The sequence below is a fragment of the Canis lupus genome, chromosome 12, assembly GCF_003254725.2.
Source record: "Canis lupus dingo isolate Sandy chromosome 12, ASM325472v2, whole genome shotgun sequence".
Lineage (NCBI taxonomy): Eukaryota > Metazoa > Chordata > Mammalia > Carnivora > Canidae > Canis > Canis lupus.
Window position 1 is genome coordinate 2,465,662 of NC_064254.1, and position 20,738 is coordinate 2,486,399.

Consider the following 20,738-nt stretch of genomic DNA (forward strand, 5'->3'; position numbering starts at 1 on the left):
GGAAGAAAAAATATTGTTTTTCTTTTCAGACGACATGATTGGCTATGTACAAATTCCAATGAATATACATATAAACTACTAGAATTAAAAATTGAATTCAGCAAGTTGTATGATATAAGATAAACATAAAAAAAATCAATTGTATCTCCATATACTAGCAAAGAACACACAAATACCAAAATTAAAAATATAATACCATTTTAAATCACTTAAGCCTTTCTGGAGATGGCCCATAAGAGCATGCTTCTTGCAGAAGATCTCCAAAAGAAAAGAGGAAACACAAAAGAAGCACTTGGCAAAGAGCCCCAATTCTTACTTTATGGGTGTGAAGTGCCCAGGATACTATAAAATTACTACAGTCTTTAGCCACGCACAAACAGTAGTTTTGTCTGTTGAATGTTCCACAGTCCTCTGCCAGCCTACCGGAGAGAAAGTAAATTTATAGAAGATAATCCTTCAGATAAATGAAGCACTAACTCACCCTGAATCAAGGTGAGTGGGAAATCATTCCAATAAACACATTATAGATTTGAAAATCACTCAGAAATGAAATGTGTAGGTATAATTCTAACAAACATACAAAATTTATATGTTGAAGACTACATAATACTGTTAAAGAATATCTAAATAAACAGAGAGACATTAGATATGGACAAGATTATGCTAAAGTTTATATACAAAGGCAAGAGAATTAGAGCAGATAAAAACAATTTTGAAAAAAAGAATGATAATGGGAAGAATCTCTCTGCCTAATTTCAAGACTGATTTTATAGTTAGAGTAATCAGGACTGTGTGATATTGGCAGAGGCACTCACACATAGATTGATGGAACAGAATAAAGAGCCCAGAAACAGACCCATGCAATATGCTCAACAGATTTTTAAAATTAAAAAAAAAAAAAAAAGGATCACAGACTAATGTGTAAAGTGTAAAGCCATAACACTTTTAGAAAAAAAAACTTCAAGATCTAGGACTAAGCAAAAAGTTCTCAGACTAGACACCAGAACCATGATTCATACATGAAAAAAATACAAATTGGATTTCATCAAAATTAAAACTTTGTTCTCTGCAAAAGACCCTCTTAAGAGAATGAAAAGACAAGATACAAACTGGGAAAAAATATTTGTAAATCACATAACTGACTAAGGACTAGTCCTAGATATGTATGAAGAATTCTCAAATTCAACAATAAAGGGATGCCTGTACAGCTAAGTGGTTGAGCGGCTGCCTTGGCTTTGGTCTTGATACCCGGGCAGTGGAGTTTCACATAGGGCTCCCCACAGGGAGCCTGCTTCTCCCTCTGCCTATGTCTCTGCTTCTCTCTGTCTCTCATGAATAAATAAAATCTTTTTTAAAAAATAAAAATAAATAAAATTGAAGGAGATTAATTTCATATATAAAAAGAGCAACAGAAAACGACTGAAGCTGTATCTTTTACAAAGTGAGTATAAATACGAAGAGAATATGGAATGGAATAAGATCCTTGCAGACAGAGCACACCAGAAAAATCATGCCACCAAAAACACTAAACTATAACCTATTTCAAAACAACCTGAATGTCATTAGGAAAGTGTTAGAAGATGTGAAATAGCAACATAGATCAGAATTAGAAGATCTCAATACAGACAATAATATTGTATTATAAGATGTACTATAATGATGTACTAAGTATTGCTTCAGTGACAATCATACCACAATATATAGGTATATCAAAATAACACACTGTACATTTGAAGTTTACGAATGTAGCATATCAAATTTATCAAATAAGAAAATAATATTTTTTGGGATCCCTGGGTGGCGCAGCGGTTTGGCGCCTGCCTTTGGCCCAGGGCACGATCCTGGAGACCCGGGATCGAACCCCACGTCGGGCTCCCAGTGCATGGAGCCTGCTTCTCCCTCTGCCTATGTCTCTGCCTCTCTCTCTCTCTCTGTGTGACTATCATAAATAAATAAATAAATTTATAAAAAAAAAAGAAAATAATATTTTTTAATTTCAGAAATATGATGACAGTACTCAGGAGATAATTAGAAATAAAATCCACTTCAGAAATGAAGAAAAAAAACCCAGAAAAGCAAATAGACATAATGGAGAAGGCCTCAACAGAAAGAAGGCAAAAAGAAAAAAAAATTTAAAGAAAGAAGAAATGAGAGGTAAAGAGGATCCAAAAGAAAATGACAAATATTGAGATATGCAAAAAAAAAAATCTAATATGCAAATGTAGGAGTTTCTAAAAAAGGAAAACCAAAGAAAATATAAAAAATATCACTCAATAAAACATTCCTAAAATAAAAAAATATTTGAACAATATATAGAAAGAGAATATGGTGGGATGCCTGGATGACTCTTGATTTAAGCTCAGGATTGTGGTATACAGCCCTGAGTCTCTTTTTCTTTCTTTCTTCTTTAAAGATTTTATGTATGTATGTATGTGTGTATGTATGTATGAATTTGGGGTGTGAATACGGGGAGGGGCATAGGGCAAGGGAGAGAATCTCAAGCAGACTCCCTGCTATGCACAGAGCCCAACACAGGGCTTAATCTCACGACCCTGAGATCATGACCTGAGCTGAAATCAAGATTCTGACACTTAACCGACTAAGCCACCCCAGGTGCCCCTGAAAAATCTGTTTAATGTCTCATTTAGTAATGACTCACTTGGTCATAAATTCTTCTACACTCAGGTCTGCACCAATATGTTGTTTGGTTAAAACACATACAGAAAATGTGGCCTCACTCAGATGGAAAGAAGGGAAAAATTTTAATAGCCTTTCAGCTATTGTGTATATTCTTTGATAAGATGGTAAAACTCAACAAATGGTAGATTTTTACAAATTAGTTGCAGTGTGGAATCTGAAATCTTATCAATGGTCTTTTCATGTTCTGTTATGTTAAAATTCATTGATCTACCTTGCACTTTGAATGGACCCTTTATGCTTGGTAATTTAGCAGTATCATGAATTGATCATTTGGAAAGGGGTTCACAGGATTATGCAGATCTCCAAAACGTTGACACAGTTCACTAAATATGAAAAAAGCATATTTGGTAATATCACCATCAATCTCATCCAAAAAAATATTTATTATTAGGAAGCTGGGGCAAACACAAGTTTTCAAAAATTTTAATTTTTCTCTGGAAAATATGACTTTCACTGTCAATATCATTTTCTTTGAAGTGACCGGCTTCTTTTGCTTATTTTTGAGAAAATGTCTACCAAAAATATTAAATAACCACAGTGTGTCTGTAAGTCACTCTTTGAAAAATTGCAGTCCATTAGACAAAGAAGAGGTGACTAGTTTTATCTAGACGTCAAGCAATTACACAGTAATTTTCCACAATATAAATGTGTTTCCATCACTTTGGAGAAGAAATACTAATTATGCCACACTGTGTATTAAAAAGATGCCTACTTGAGATTCAATATTTAGTAAAACTAATGATTTTTATTGCTTCACCAAAGCTCTCTTTAGGTAAAACTGACATTCTTGAAGATTTTTCACTGCAAGTACATGGCAGCCAAGAACACCATGACTACTTGCAGAATTTAGTGTCACTGCCTGGATTCGTGCTACAGCACCAGGAGTTTTACCCACTGTAGATTTTGCATCATCAGTACAAATACAGTGAAAAGGGCAAGTAAGAGCTTATTATTATTACAAAAATAGTTTTGACCTTGCAGATCCCCCAAAAGGGTCTCAGTGACCTCCAAGGAGTCCACAGACCACAACTTGAAAACCACTGCACTGGAGAGACACTGACACAATGGAATAGTAGTTAGCATTAAACACGTTATTATTCACAGAACTAAGACTAAAAAGGGAGCAAGTATCCTCTGTAATGGTATCTGATCCATTAATTTAGATATAGGACAACTATAAAAAGGGGAATGATGAGGAGAACAAAGCAAAGGAATATTAACTATTTTCAGTCATCATTTTGGTGGTTACAGTATGGGTATCACTATCCTCAGACTGCCATGTGCAGTTCATTTGGTAAAAGCAAATGAGTACGGGTGGATATTCTAATTGTATGTATTCCCATGTCTTTGAAAACCAGAATTGTTGATGTGGAAGAAAGGAAGGAGACACAAATGTAATACAGAAGAGATTGATTTTTTATTTATACATATATAAACTTTATACTTCTATAAATATGAATATTGCACATAAACATTTATATTTCCACCAGAAAGACTTGATATAGTGATGTCTTTATGGTTTTAGTGACATTTCCTATTAAAATAAGCCAGGGCTTTCTAAAACAATGGCTGATTGCAGTTCTGGGCAGGAAACATACAGAATAAACCTGGAACATCTTGTCATATAACAGAAAACAAAGAAACTACCAAAGATTTGTGTCAAAAGGACTTGGGAGCCACTTGAAGAAGTTTCCGTGCACCTAAGATGATACTATTAAACTCATTGCTAAAAACTACCGTGAGCTAAAAGCCATCAAATACATTCAAATCTTTGAATTTATAATGATACAAAAAATAAAAATAAAAAGTAAAACCTAGCTGCTCGCCTTAGGATAACAGTAGGAACCAAATTCATTAACTTGAAAATGAATAAAGGGAAAAAGTTAAACACTGATCTTTTCTTTCCACTGTATCACTGGGCAACCCACCAGTAAATGAAGGGAAGTGTCTCCTTACAGAAGCAATAAAGCATACAAATGAAGAAGGAATGACAGAATGAGGATATCCTCATTCTGCAGACCCAGTGAAGGAAAGGGTCTAGGCAAGGAGCACTAACAGTGATGGTAGCATTAAAAAAGACACAACTGGACAGTGTGTACCTCATGATGAAAAAACACACTGCCACCTGCAGACTTGCCAAAGAGATTAAATCTAACTGTATCCAGCCTCTGCATCCAGTTGCCAACTTGCAGAAACTGCAGAGAATGGAAGGACATGCTAAACTGCACCAGGTGCGTGCAATTGGTAAAATCCAGACTGTGGGAAACTCTGCAGGTCAAATGCTCCAGGCTTTTCAAAATATTAATCATCCCAGGAGGAAAGGGATGCAGGAGAAACCTGTAAAGTATGAAACATAAAAGACAACTAAGCTATGCTATCATGAATTCATACCTGAGTGAATAGGGAATAAAATAATACAAGTGGTTAGTCTGACAGTCAGAATAGGATTGCTTTTGAGAGGAGGGTGAGGGGTTTGATGGGTCTGAGGCACATGCAGACTCTTGCAGGGCTGGTAAGTTCTATTTCTTGATCTGAGTGGTGATTTCAGGGTTTTTCCCTTCAATAATTCATTAAATTCTACATTTTGTGTGGTTATCTTCATTTCCGTTTTATTAACAATAAAAATATTCATTAAAAAAAACAGTCAATAGGAAACAGTGCCTCTGAGCATTTGTCTTCTAGAGTGGAAAGAGGAAGATGTGAAGATAACTCACAGGGTTAGGGTTGGACCACAGGAACTATGCAGTTTGGGGCTCTCAGGAGCCAGCTCTGGGGGGAATTTCTGCATGCTGTCCTTGGAAACAGAGATTAATGACACAAGTAAGAGGAAGAAGGACAGAAGAGTGAGAGAAGCATAATCTCAGAACACAGAACTCCAGAATCTGGTCAGGACTCTCCAAGGCCTCGTGCAAGCTGCTCCAGAACCTTGACCTCATGAGTGCCCCTTATGTAGTCCAGGGCTCAAGCCTCTCAGTACTACTTCAGGCTCCGGGGCAGGAAGCTTTGGTTGGGAACCTAGCATGGCTATGGTGAAGGAACTGCTCTTGAGATCTGCAGGGACAGTGATCAGAGTCTCAGGAGGGCCCGCACTCTCCCATTCCAGAGACTCAGCACCCAGTGACACCCAGCCACAGCCGCCCTCACATCCTACCCCCAAGACATCTCCCTCTGGCTAAAGCACTGGGAGAACAATCAGCCATCCAAAGAGAAGGAAAAAGACATTACCTCATCACCAGAAAACTGAGTCTCCACATATCCTAGAATGAGAGGAAAGAAACAGAATGCCCTTGTTAGAACCAATGTTGTGATTATCCTGAAGGGAGGGTGATGACCTGAAATATCAGAATGCCATTTCTGCAGACCCCCTGAAATATCTCTGGCTTCAGAAAAGACTATCCTGGTGATCCCTGAGAAGTACAATCAGCTTTCCCTGTCTCATATCTTTGAAGTTAGGGGAAGTGGGAGTGGGAGAAGCCACAGGGCAAGGGGCAGGATACTCCTGAGAGGCTCAGGTACCTTTCTGAGCCCTGAGGCAGATGACAGTCCCCACCAGAAGGAAGATCAACCCAAGCAGGAAGGCTGCAATTCCACTGAGCATCTTTCTCCAAGAATATGTGGACTGAGCTCCTGTGGGAAACAGGTCTTAAAATTAGTAAAAAAGCTCCCAATATTTGATGTGCCTTCCTGGAATCCCAGAGCCTGTACTGGACACAAAATCAAATGCTATCTAGAGAAGAAATACATTTAGAAATGGTTCTTTGAAGCCAAGGTTTGCCCCCATGGAAGTTTCTGTTACTGAATCTTGCAGCCCACAAGAATGGCCCCTAACATACTAAGACAAAGTATTAGAGGATACTACTTCTCACAGCTGGAAATAAGTGATGAGGTGGTTAGATCTCCTTCTTTCTTGGAAGATACAAGGATAGCTATCCACCATGTCTTCTCCTCCCCTAACCCAAAGACCCCAATTTCCATGGACTCCCTCAAATCAGGGGAAAGAAGCAAAAGTGTTGGGACCAAGATGAATGCAGAGGTCACACAAGGCCCTGTGCTAAGTCATCATCACTCTGAGTCGAACCCAGAGAGTACAAGAATCTGATTCTCACTCCACTCCACAGAAACAGGGCTCAGCAAGCTGGGATGATTAACAAGGCAGGTGTAGACATCTCCAAGTTCAGGAGTCATTTCCAGCATCACCATTGTCTGAAAGGTCCAGTCTCCATTCCTGATAAGGCCAGTGGACATGACCCCAACTCTCTCCTCCTGCCCATTCCGGAACCACTTGATCTTGATGTCTCCTGGATAGAAACCTGTCACAGAGCAGAGCAGCAGATTGTGGTGCTGCATGGATGGGGTCCTCTCTGGATACACTGTCACCTCTGGTTGTACTGGGAAAGGAGAAAAAAAATGAGACACTGTGAAGGAAAACCACCATGCCAGGACAGAAGTTCTTTGAGAGACTACCTCTGCCCCTAATCTCCTTCTCACATCACCCAAGTAGAAACTGGAAAAGGTAAGGAAATGTCTGCCCCCAAGAGTCAGAAACTGGGTATGTCAGGACCTCAAGGAGGAGTTAGGCCTTATCAGATACTCCCACAATTACCCCTTCTATTTGAGACCCCACTGGTCCTTAACATTCTTGAGAACTTTGGGGGTCTGGGACCAAGACCAAAGTGACCTGACCTGTGAGGATAATGAGTGAATCGCAACTGGGGACAGAACATATGCCCAGAATCCCCTGCTCATAAGTCATTTATTCTGAAGCTGGAAATTGCCTATCACAGGAAGTAAAGCCCATGATCAGGTTCATGTGTGGGAGATTCCTGAACCCCACCAGACTTCACCTTCCACCTCACCTTTTCTCCCCACAGTGAAGGGTGCACCGAGCTCGTAGTTATGCCTGCAGAGTAAATCCACAGAAGCTCTACTCCTCTCCAATATACCCGGCTGACTGTTCCAGAGCTCAGCATCAGGCTTCCCCAGCTCTGTCAATGCCACAAACATTCCCACGTGGCTGTCAAAACGTGCATACTCCTCCAGGTTAAAAATGAATCTCACTACAAACTGCACCTTCTCTGTTCCATTGATGAAGTAACAGTCAGCCTTTGCCTGAATCACAAAATCTTCTGGAAAACAACAGCAAAAAAAACTATAAACCAACCTCCACCTTTAAGAAACCCATACATAGTAAATTATGCCAGATCACATGGATTTGAGAGGAGGCCTTTTGACCTCAGTAAATAGTTCAAAGTATCCTCTTCTCTCCTGAGTCCCACTCCAGTTCCATTTAGCAAAGGCACACCCATTGTGGAAAGAAGCCTGACATCCATCCTACCAGGCCAGCCAAACAGAAGACATGTAACCCAAAAAAGGCAAGCCAAAGAGGGAGTTCCAAGAGACATAAATATTCATTCCACAAAGATTTCTTGACCATTGTTTTGCTGACCCTATGCTGGTTTCTCCAAGCCAAGTTTTCAGAAACCCAAGGTTTTTACTTCCCTTTGTTATCAAGTCAGAACCATCCATCCCAAAATGAAATAATTCAACGGTACTCTTGTCCTTAGCAAGTTCATTCTATACATTCCATCTGGAGTGAAGTGAAGGAGTGATGGGGGTAGGGGGTTGAAAAGAAATACAGACTAGGTATACATTTGATGTGAAATTAACTCCCATCCTACTTTTCACTCACTATGGGTTTTCTCCAAGAATTCCTTTATTTTTGGACCTTTCCCTTTGCACTTTTACTTAAAGAGCTCACCCCTCTGTTGGCTAAGGTAATGATTTCATTAGTTTTGTTGGTGTGAAGTAAAATAATACTAACCCATGGCTCAAAGATTAATATTATCATCAGCATCATTGGCACTATATCTACCATTCCAGTAGCTACAACAACATGGTGACATGGGAATACCTGGTTAGCTTAAACCTTCTTTGGGGGTTTTTACATGAAACATGGCCACTACATTGTCCATTATGATTTTCTACTTTCGGAGCACCTTACTAATGTTGATAGGGATTAGTTTGAGCTATATATTTCTTCATAGTGTCTACTCTGCTTATGTTCTTCAATGTAATTTAACACTCAAAAATTATGTAATCTGTCCTTGTTGGTAAGAAAAAGTATAATTCTTATTCACTGAGTACACAGTCTGAGTGTTTGGGCCCCTCCCCGCAAATTCATGTGTTGAAATCCTGACCCCTAAAGGTGATATTATCAGCAGGAGGTGCTTTTAAGAAGTGCTTGGGTCAGCGGGTTGGAGCCCTCTCTCATGAATGGGGTTAGCTCTTATAAAGGAGGCTCCATAGAGACCCCAAGCCCCTCCTACCACATGAGGACACAGGAAGAAGGTACCACCTTCTCCAGGAAGACAGTCTTCACCAGAACACAGCCATGCTGATGCCTTCATCTTGGACTTCCTAGCCTCCAGAACTGTGAGAGATAAATTTCTGTTGTTTATAAGCCATCCAGTCTGTGGTATTTTGCTACAGCAGCCAGAATGGACAGAGACACAATGATATCTGTCATAGATTTGAAGATCTGAAAAATTCTAAGTGACAAATTGGTAAATGGTCCTGGGTTAAGTTTCCATTGATCTTAGTTCTAGTTTTATATCTAGCAGTTTTACACAGAGCCACTTACCCTCCCTGACCTGCTTTCCCTTGCAAACAACACTGAAGCTGAGCTCAAAAGCATAGTGTTAAGTGACAAAAGAAGCAGAATTTGGTTCAATGTACAATGACATTTATTAAAATTTTAAAATACACATGAAAAACAATTCTGAATATCCTTACAGGCCAGCCTCATAGTTAAAGTTACATCAGACACATTAGAATGGAATTGTAAGGAAAGGAGAGAGTGGAAATACAGACCAGGAAAGAGGAGAGAGTCCTTTCTTGGACCAACAAATGATTGCAAAGTGCTGTGAACCCACTGGGTAAGACTGACGCAATTCTCTGTATGCACTCGAGAACAACAATACTAAAAGGAAACTCAAATGGGTTGATAATGTAGGTTGGTCAGAAAAGATCTCCCTGAAGAAGTGGTATGAGGATAATCGTTAACGACCCCGAGTTGTAAATTTGCTTTCATTTCTAAATTCAGAGGCCTCCTCCAGGAACTAATGAGCTGAGCGTTAAGGACTACTACAGCATCCTTCCTGGATCAGCACTTAGCAGCTAAAGTCAGCTGTAACCTCCAATGTTCTTCCTTCTAACAGTTTAAATCAGAAAAAGAAAATTATCTGGGTGTCAGATCTGTGTCTGTGTTAAGACCTGTTCTTTAACGGACATTGTAAGCTCAGAGAGGTTTCTATTCTAGGAGAATAACCATCGTCTCCTACCCACCCTGCCCTCCCAGGTTTGTTCCTCTTTTGTGTTTAATGAGACCTTGACATTCAAACAGCCTCTGTTTTTAATGCATTATATCCTGTTTTCTACTGATAAGTATGTTTTCAGGGTGTAATACTGTCTCATATTCGTGCAGCCCATCTCCTTGGCTAGAAAAATAACAGCAATAAATACACATATCCAGGAACCTAAGGAAGGCATAATGCATTGAACTTCTCTTATTACTCAAAGCTGGGGTTAATAAATGCCAAAAGAATAAATCTTTGTATCCAATTTCTTTGGTCCACATGTATCTCAGTTGGATAGACATAAAAAGAGTTGCAATCATCAGAGCAACTCCTGTTGGAAGAATTATGACTATTCTCAGACTGCCCCCAGTTTATACAGTTCTTGAGACTGACACTGATATTATAAGGACCCTAAGCAAGACAAAATGTTTCCCTTCTTCCTGCTACCCTACTCCTTGAAGCTGAGGCTCTGCTGCAGGATGTTCCCTTTTTCCAGCAGTCCATTGTGTGTGGTAAAGAGGGAAGGCATATCTGAATTTCAAAAGGAATAACACTTTGAAACCAGAAGCCAGTTCCAGTCTGGGCTGCAGCCTGGACCTACAGGGAAAAGCATCCATCCTCCATGCCAATTCTTGCATACATACCTGGGAAAAAATTGCTCTGCTCTTACCTGGAGAGTCTCTGCCTTGAGTCATGGAAGAATCCAATCCAGTTACATTCACTAACAGAGCCAGCATCCATGGAACCCACCCAGAACCCATTCTGGAAGGAAAAACAAAAAATTAAACAGTAAAGTCATCAACTTCTTCAAAATGGGGCTTACCCCCTCAAAACTCAGTCAAAAATATTTATTAAGAGTATGAATACCTTTCTGGCTTCCCCAGGATTGGAAACTCTTCACACTGATAACCAATCATGATAGAAGAGTTTTGCATCATTAGGTGCTGGGTAGACTACTCTCATAAAGTCATGTATATCACTCAAGAATTGTTTACCTGCAGAATTACTGATGGTAGTTTAATGTGTGTGTGGAAAATGGGCTGTGAGACAAAAATGTTTTAAATAGTGTACATAGTATGTGGTCCTAGAAGAACCATGTAGATTGTTTACTATGCATTCTATTTTTTAACCAACAAGCCTCTTCTATGGTTGACATTGCCAACAGAGTGTGCAAATAAAGAAGAAGGTAGACATGATTCTGAAGCATTTGCCTCAAGGGGATTTAATGAAGGGATTATCAGAGAAGATATAGAAGAGATTGAGAACCACCTGGAGAGTATGATTTCCTATAAACCAAGAGAGGGCCACAGAAAAGAAAATAAAGAGAAGATTCTCAACAGAATAAAATGCTGCAAAAATGTTCAAGAACATTGAACTCAATGTGGTTCAGTCAGTTAAGCATCTGCCTTTGGCTCAGGTCATGATTGCAAGGTTCTGGGATCGAGCCCTGAGTTGGGCTTCTCACTCAGCATGGAGTCTGCTTAGATTCCCTTTCTCCCTCTACCCCTCTCACTTGTGCAGTCTCTCTCTCTCTCTCTCAAGTAAATAAATAAAATCATTTTTTAAAAGAGTTCATTTACTTATTCATGAGAGACACGGAGAGAGGTAGAGACAGGCAGAGGGAGAAGTAGGCTCCCTGAAGGAAGCCTGATGAGGGACTCCATCCTAGAACCCCGGGATCAGGACCTGAGCCAAAGGCAGATGCTCAAGTACTGAGCCATCCAAGTACCCCAAATAAAGTCTCTTTAAAAATGTTCAAGAGGAAAAGAAAAATGTTCAAGAGGATAAAATATAAGAAGCATTATTGTGTTTTATAATTAGTGGAGCACCAACAACCTTCAGTAGGACATTGAGTATTTGAAATGAAGGCAGCAGATATAAACAGCCCTTCAAGAATGTGAAGTGAAGCAGCACCTGGGTGGCTCAGTGGTTGAGCATCTGCCCTTGGCTCAGGTTGTGATCCTGGGGTCCTGGGATCCAGTCCCACATCCGGTTCCCCTAAAGGAGCCTGTTTCTCCTCTTTCTCCTTCTGCCTGTGTCTCTGCCTCTCTCTGTGTGTCTCTCATGACTAAATAAATAAATAAAATCTTTTTAAAAAAGAATATAAAGTGAAAACAAGGGAAAAGATGGTATTTACCTTGAATGAAAAGCCACACAAAAGTAAAGTTACCTTTAAGAAAAACCTTAACAGGGATCCCTGGGTGGCGCAGCGGTTTGGCGCCTGCCTTTGGCCCAGGGCGTGGTCCTGGAGACCCGGATCGAATCCCACGTCGGGCTCCCAGTGCATGGAGCCTCCTTCTCCCTCTGCCTATGTCTCTGCCTCTCTCTCTCTCTCTGTGTGACTATCATAAATAAATAAATAAATAAATAAATAAATAAATAAATAAAAAAGAAAAACCTCAACAGCGAAATGGGGGATGGGTATTAAGGAGGGCACTTGTGATGAGCACTGAGTGGTATATGTAATTAATCACTAAATTCTGCTCCTGAAACCAATATTATACTATATGTTAACCAGCTAGAATTATTTTTTAAAGATTTATTTATTTATTCATGAGAGACACAGAGAGACAGGCAAAGACACAGGCAGAGGGAGAAGCAGGATCCATGTAGGGATCCCGAGGCGGGACTCGATCACAGTATTCCAGGATCACGACCTGAGCCGAAGGCAGATGTTCAACCACTGAGCCACTCAGGCACCCCACTAACTAGAATTTAAATAAAACCTTGAAATAGAAAGAAAAAAAAAAAAGGAAGGACCTTAATGAGTTTCTCAGTCAAGTAGAAGGCATCTGTACATGGGAGAAATTGAAGATAAAAAAGAGAAGAAAAGAGAAATTACCTCCAGAATTCCTAATGGAATCCAAAGAGATTGTCAGACCTGGTTATAAAAAGGAGCACTTGTTCAGCAACTAGACTGAAGACAGGGGGATTGGAAGCAAGAAAGAGGGGAGTGAGGAAGTTCTAGTTGTATGACTTCAATGGACTCCAGTTAGGACAAGGCAAAACCTTCTGCTAGAAAGGAGTTGGAAGAAAATCTTTTTAACCAAAGTAGTCTATAAGTACATTTTTATTTATTTAGCACACAGTCATCTATGACCAATATTATGGGTTATGCAGTAATGACACAGACATGTTCCTTGTTCTCAAGAAATATATAGCCTAAGCAAAGTGACAAGGAAACAATCCACTGTGATGTCAGAAGGAATGAGATGAATTTGGCAATGTCTGGGTACATAAAAAGAGTACATTTTAGCTTAATATAGAGTTCATGATAAAGTTGATAGTTGATACAAGTGACATAACAAGCAGAGATTTTTAGAATTTGGAATACCCAGTACATGTGGACAAATAGAAAGCAGATAAACAGTGAAACAAAAAGTTTATCTGGATTCTTTCAAATTCCTAATTGTCTGCAATAAGTAAATACATGCATACTACTTCATTGAATAGGAACAGATAGGGATGCCTGGGGGGCTCAGCAGTTGAGTGCCTGCCTTCAGCTCAGGCTGTGATCCTGGAGTCCGGGGATAGATCAAGTCCCACATCAGGCTTCCTGCATGGAGCCTGCTTCTCCCTCTGCCTATGTCTCTGCCTCTGTCTCTTTCTGTCACTCTCTCTCTCTCTCTCTCTCTCTCTCTCTCTGTGTCTCTCATGAATAAATAAATAAAATATTTTTTTAAATGGGAAAATATATGGGGTTTTTTTTTTCATTTCCTTAAGAGAACACACATGCTTTGATGGGTATGTAAGGTAGGATTATGATGGTAGTTGACCAGAACACCCAGGAATACTTGAGTTATGCTTTGCCAAATATGCTTGGATGCCCTCAGGAAATCTCTACCCATAAGTAGTAATACCAACTTGTAAATTAAAGACTGACTCTATTGTTAATTGGTCAACTCTCTAATACCCCAACAGAAGGTTTTATGGTAAACTTCTCTGAAGCATGAGGCCCAAGTAAGTTCTCATGTTCCCTCTTAAATCCCACTTGTACCACTAGCCAGCTATAAATTCTGAAGGACTAAGAACTCCCCAACATAAGAGTAATAGTTTGGGTCACAAAGGAGCTCTGTTCAAGATGGCAAAAATAGGATTCAGAAAAAAAGTGAAATGTAACTACATACATTTAAGTACTGTGGCCCTTGCACTTTGAGTAAATATGCCCTGTCCTGGAATCTGACCAATCAAAATAATAATTCCTTCTCCTGGAAAAAGATGAGGAGGTGTGGAAGACATCACTAGTGTTCACCAATATCTTCTACTTCCTGGGCACATGGAAAATTGTATTTCCTAGTTTCCCAGAACTATGTGACTAGTTCTAGACAATAGTTAGTGAATAAAAAGGTTCTTAGACAAAGATTTTAGCTACCCTTGCATGACTTTTCTCTTTTTCCCTTGCCAAGTCAACCAAAACAACCTTGTATTGAAATAGTAGAATCAGAATATAAAAGCAATGAGCTAATTAGCAGAGTTATCATAAAGAGGAGAAGCCCTAGAGAATCACCCAAACCCACAATGGATGTTATATGAATGAGAAAAAAGTTTTGCTTGTTTAAGGCTCTAAGGGCTGTTACCACAGCTTGGCCTAACTTATCCTAACTAATATAGGACGAGAATAAGATTGTTGACCTGCCCCTCCACATCCCTCAGGTATACTTGAATATTCATGAGTTAGAGGCCTGAGCACAGGCAAAACTGGGAGACTCTGTCCACAGAGTATAGGACCCATGACTGTGGGTACATCTTCTAGAGGTGAATGGTTGTGTTGCTCCCATTTGTGAGGGCACATGTAGAGCTGATTGAAAAGGTGACAATCAGAGGAAGCTCAAGCCACAGAGCTTTAACTTCCTCTCTTCTTCTTACTCACACCGGCCTTAGTCTTTCCCATGTTATTTTATCTCATCTGGAAGTGGAGAAAAATATTTTACTTGAAGCTAAGTGAATGAGACTCTGACATGGAGATTATCAGAAGCAGCAAAGGCATGAGACGGCATGCTGCCACTGAGGCAAGAATGCTCCTCCCAGGGCATGAGAAAAGAGACGGTAGTGTCCATATAGGGTTGCCAACCTAATTTTCTAAGCTTTTGAAAGAGGGACACCTGGGCTTGTATTTTGGAATACTTTTGAAAGCTCTTTTAAGGTATAATTTGTGTAATTGACATGCAACAAAGTGCACTTATCTAATGTTAACAATTTGATAAGTTTTTACATGTATAAAGTCATGAAACTACATTGTGAAAATCAATTTATCTGTCACCCACATTTACTTTGTGCTCATATAATCTCTGCCTTCTCCAGCCTTCCAGGCAATCATTAATTTTCTTTCCTTTACATTGGGTTAGTTTGTATTTTCTATAAGGCATTATTAAGTATATGGTTGTTGTTGTTTTTTTTCTGTACTTGTTTTGCTTCATTCTGCATGCTTATTGAGATTTAACGATGAGCTTATTATCTTATCTGCAGGCAATACTGTAGTTGGTCTTCAGCCCTTTCTCTCAAGGATGAGAGAGAGATCTTGAGGAGAGAAGAAAGAGTGAGGCCTAGAAAACACAGATAAAAGGTGTGCTTGTCTGTGGATTTAGAGGAAGAGAAAGAGTTGATAGATGGCAAGAGATGCTGAGGGGACACTGGAGGATGTGAATGCTGAACCAAAAAGTTAGGAAGGTTGTTCTTTTCTACTTCTGGTGTGAACATGTCTAAGGCTCATAAACTCTAAAATCTGACTTAACTACATCATGATCATAATAGCTAATATTTATTGATCATACATTGTGAGTCAGGTTTTTTTAATTTTAGAAGATATTTATTTATTTATTTATTTGAGAGAGAGAGAGAGAGAGAGTACAAGCAAAGGGCAGAAGCAGAGGGAGAAGCAGACATCCGCTAAGCAGGGAGCCCAACACAGGGCTCTATGCCAGGACCCCAGGACCATGGCCAGAGCCAAAGGCAGACACCTAGCCAACTGAGCCACCCAGGCACCCCATGAGTCAGTTTTCTAAGCCCTGTGAATGTCTGTGTCAGTGCATGGTGATGGCGAGGTGGGTAGAGAGAAAGAGAAAAAAGGGAAGAATAGAGAGAGAATCATAATAATAACCCTTCACAGAGATAGTGAAGGCTCCTTGCATGGAGCTTGCTTCTCCCTCTGCCTGTGTCTGCCTCTCTCTCTCATGAATAAATAAATAAAATATTTTTTTAAAAAAATATAACCATCTTAAAAAATTTTTATTGATATATTGATAATAATACAATAATATTAGAGGACTTTAACACCCCGTTCACTGCACTGGACAGATCATCTAAGCAAAAAATCAACCAGGAAACAAGGACTTTGAATGACACACTAGACCAGACAGACTTCACAGTATTTTATCCTACAGTAAAAGAATACACATTTTTGGGCAGCCCCGGTGGCGCAGTGGTTTAGTGCCACTTGCAGCCTAGGGCGTGATCCTGGAGACCCGGGATCGAGTCCCACGTCGGGCTCCCTGCATGGAGCCTGCTTCTCCCTCTGCCTGTGTCTCTGCCTCTCTGTGTGTGTGTGTGTGTCTCTATGAATAAATATATATATACACACATATATATTTAATATATGTATATATATTATATATATACACATTCTTCTATATTCTATATATAGAATATATATATTCTATATATAATTATATATATATATATATATATACACATTCTTCCAGAGTGTGCATGGAACATTCTGCAGAATAGATCATATATTGGGTCATGAATCAGGTCTCAACTAATACCAAAAGATTATTCCCTGCATATTTTCAGACCACAATGCTTTGAAACTGGAACTCAATCACAAAAGGAAATTTGAAAGGAACACAAACACTTGGAGGTTATAGAGCATTCTACTAAAGAATGAATGGGTCAACCAGGAAATTAAAGAAGAGTCTTAAAAATTAATGGAAATGGATGAAAATGAAATCACAACTGTTCAAAGCCTTGAGATACAGCAAAGGCAGTCCTAAGAGGAAAGTATATTGCAATACAAGCCTTTCTCAAAAATTAGAAAAATCTCAAATACTCAAGCTAACCATACATTTAATCTAAAGGAGCTGGAGAGGGAACAGCAAATAAAACTTAAACCCAGCAGAAGAGAAATAATAAAAATTAGAGTGGAAATCAATGAAGTAGAAACAAGAAGAACAGTAATACAGATCAACGAAACTAGAAGCTGGTTCTTGGAAAGAATTAATAAAATCAATAAATCCCTAGCCAGACTTATTACAAAGAAAAGAGGAAGGACCTAAATTAAAACCATGAATGAAAGAGGAGAGATTGCGACCAACACCAAAGAAATACAAACAATTTTAAGAACATATTATGAGCTGTAGGAGGGGCACGATGGCGGAAGAGGAGGGTCCCCAAGTCACCCGTCCCCACCAAATTACCTAGAAAATCTTCAAATCATCCTGAAAATCTAAAAATTCAGCCTGAGATTTAAAGAGAGACCAGCTGGAACGCTACAGTGAGAAGAGTTCGCGCTTCTATCAAGGTAGGAAGACGGGGAAAAAGAAATAAAGAAACAAAAGGCCTCCAAGGGGGAGGGGCCCCGCGAGGAGCCGGGCTGAGGCCGGGGCGAGTGTCCCCAGGACAGGAGAGCCCCGTCCCGGAGGAGCAGGAGCTGCACCGACCTTCCCGGGCGGAAAGGGGCCCACGGGGAGGTGGAGCAGGACCCAGGAGGGCGGGGATGCCCTCGGGCTCCCGGGGACACTAACAGACACCTGCGCCCCGGGAGAGTGCGCCGAGCTCCCTAAGGGCTGCAGCGCGCACGGGGGACCCGGAGCAGCTCGGGGGCTTGGGGGCGGCTCCGCGGAGGGGGCTGCGGGGCGGGAGCAGCTCGGGGGGCTCGGGGGCGGCTCCGCGGAGGGGGTTGCGCGGCCCGGGAGCGCGAATCCAACAGCGCTGGCCCCGGAGCACAGGACGCCAGGACACAGCCCAGGATCCGGCCTCCCCCGGGACAGGCAGAGTCCGGGAGGGCCCAGGACAGCGAGGACGCTCCTGCCCCGAGCTGAGCAGATCAGCGGCCCCGCCCCGGAGCCTCCAGGCCCTGCAGATGGAGAGCTCCGGAGTTACTGGGGGAGCTGAATCCAGGGCTCCAAAACTGGGCGCCGCCACTGGGGTTGTTCCTCCTGGGGCCTCACGGGGTAAACAAACCCCACTGAGCCCTGCACGAGGCAGGGGGCAGAGCAGCTCCCCCAAGTGCTAACACCTGAAAATCAGCACAATAGGCCCCTCCCCCAGAAGACCAGCTAGACGGACAAGTTCCAGGGGAAGTCAAGGGACTTAAAGTACACAGAATCAGAAGATACTCCCCCATGTGTTGTTTTTTTTTTTTCTTTTTGATTTCTGATTGCTTCCCCCACCATTTTTTTCCTTTCTTTCTTTTTCTTTCTCTTTTTCTTCTCTCTTTTCCTTTTTTTCTTCCTTTTTTCTTTTTTCTTTTTCTCTTTTCTTTCCTTCTCTCTCTCTTTTTCTCCTTTTCCCAATACAACTTGTTTTTGGCCACTCTGCACTGAGCAAAATGACTAGAAGGAAAACCTCACCTCAAAAGAAAGAATCAGAAACAGTCCTCTCTCCCACAGAGTTTCAAAATCTGGATTACAATTCAATGTCAGAAAGCCAATTCAGAAGCACTATTATACAGCTACTGGTGGCTCTAGAAAAAAGCATAAAGGACTCAAGAGACTTCATGACTGCAGAATTTAGATCCAATCAGGCAGAAATTAAAAATCAATTGAATGAGATGCAATCCAAACTAGAAGTCCTAACGACGAGGGTTAACAAGGTGGAAGAACGAGTGAGTGACATAGAAGACAAGTTGATGGCAAAGAAGGAAACTGAGGAAAAAAGAGACAGACAATTAAAAGACGATGAAGACAGATTAAGGGAAATAAACGACAGCCTGAGGAAGAAAAACCTACGTGTAATTGGGGTTCCCGAGGGTGCCGAAAGCAACAGAGGGCCAGAATATGTATTTGAACAAATCCTAGCTGAAAACTTTCCTAATCTGAGAAGGGAAACAGGCATTCAGATCCAGGAAATAGAGAGATCCCCCCCTAAAATCAATAAAAAACCGTTCAACACCTCGACATTTAATAGTGAAGCTTGCAAATTCCAAAGATAAAGAGAAGATCCTTAAAGCAGCAAGAGACAAGAAATCCCTGACTTTTATGGGGAGGAATATTAGGGTAACAGCAGACCTCTCCACAGAGACCTGGCAGGCCAGAAAGGGCTGGCAGGATATATTCAGGGTCCTAAATGAGAAGAACATGCAACCAAGAATACTTTATCCAGCAAGGCTCTCATTCAAAATGGAAGGAGAGATAAAGAGCTTCCAAGACAGGCAGAAACTGAAAGAATATGTGACCTCCAAACCAGCTCTGCAAGAAATTTTAAGGGGGACTCTTAAAATCCCCCTTTAAGAAGAACTTCAGTGGAACAATCCACAAAAACAAGGACTGCATAGATATCATGATGACACTAAACTCATATCTGTCAATAGTAACTCTGAACATGAACGGGCTTAATGACCCCATCAAAAGGCACAGGGTTTCAGACTGGATAAAAAAGCAGGACCCATCTATTTGCTGTCTACAAGAGACTCATTTTAGACAGAAGGACACCTACAGCCTGAAAATAAAAGGTTGGAGAACCATTTACCATTCAAATGGTCCTCAAAAGAAAGCAGGGGTAGCCATCCTTATATGAGATAAACTAAAATTTACCCCGAAGACTGTAGTGAGAGATGAAGAGGGACACTATCTCATACTTAAAGGATCTATCCAACAAGAGGACTTAACAATCCTCAATATATATGCCCCGAATGTGGGAGCTGCCAAATATTTAAGCCAATTAATAACCAAAAGTGAAGAAATACTTAGATAATAATGCACTTATACTTGGTGACTTCAATCTAGCTCTTTCTACCCTCGATAGGTCTTCTAAGCACAACATCTCCAAAGAAACGACAGCTTTAAATGATACACTGGACCAGATAGATTTCACAGATATCTACAGAACTTTACATCCAAACTCAACTGAATACACATTCTTCTCAAGTGCACATGGAACTTTCTCCAGAATAGACCACATACTGGGTCACAAATCGGGTCTGAACCAATACCAAAAGATTGGGATCGTCCCCTGCATATTCTCAGACCATAATGCCTTGAAATTAGAACTAAATCACAACAAGAAGTTTGGAAGGACCTCAAACACGTGGAGGTGAAGGACCATCCTGCTAAAAGATGAAAGGGTCAACCAGGAAATTAAGGAAGAATTAAAAAGATTCATGGAAACTAATGAGAATGAAGATACAACCGTTCAAAATCTTTGGGATGCAGCAAAAGCAGTCCTAAGGGGGAAATACAGCGCAATACAAGCATCCATACAAAAACTGGAAAGAACTCAAATACAAAAGCTAACCTTACACATAAAGGAGCTAGAGAAAAAACAGCAGATGGACCCTATGACCAGCAGAAGAAGAGAGTTAATTAAAATTCGAGCAGAACTCAATGAAATCGAGACCAGAAGAACTGTGGAACAGATCAACAGAACCAGGAGTTGGTTCTTTGAAAGAATTAATAAGATAGATAAACCATTAGCCAACCTGATTAAAAAGAAGAGAGAGAAGACTCAAATTAATAAAATCATGAA

At 40.5% G+C, this 20,738-nt stretch overlaps 1 protein-coding gene across 15 annotated transcripts in view; it reads right to left on the minus strand.

The window, feature by feature from the left end:
* Nucleotides 1-4,093: 4,093 nt before the first annotated feature.
* Nucleotides 4,094-20,738, minus strand: part of LOC112641380 (HLA class II histocompatibility antigen, DO beta chain) — a 40,648-nt gene continuing 24,003 nt past the window's right edge. For 4 of the 15 annotated variants that reach the window (XM_049091971.1, XM_049091972.1, XM_049091973.1 and 1 more), the window contains exons 12-16: nucleotides 10,726-10,817; nucleotides 6,898-7,088; nucleotides 6,217-6,327; nucleotides 5,926-5,957; nucleotides 4,094-5,037 (exon numbers count right to left, since the gene is read on the minus strand). In XM_049091971.1, coding sequence (XP_048947928.1) covers nucleotides 5,002-5,037; nucleotides 5,926-5,957; nucleotides 6,217-6,327; nucleotides 6,898-7,088; nucleotides 10,726-10,817 — 462 coding nt within the window. In that variant the 3' untranslated portion in view covers nucleotides 4,094-5,001. Of the gene's footprint in view, nucleotides 5,958-6,216; nucleotides 6,328-6,806; nucleotides 7,089-7,556; nucleotides 7,827-9,102; nucleotides 9,131-10,725; nucleotides 10,818-20,738 lie in introns of those variants that run through there. The other 11 variants (XM_049091979.1, XM_049091980.1, XM_049091976.1 and 8 more) reach the window with 11 other exon arrangements.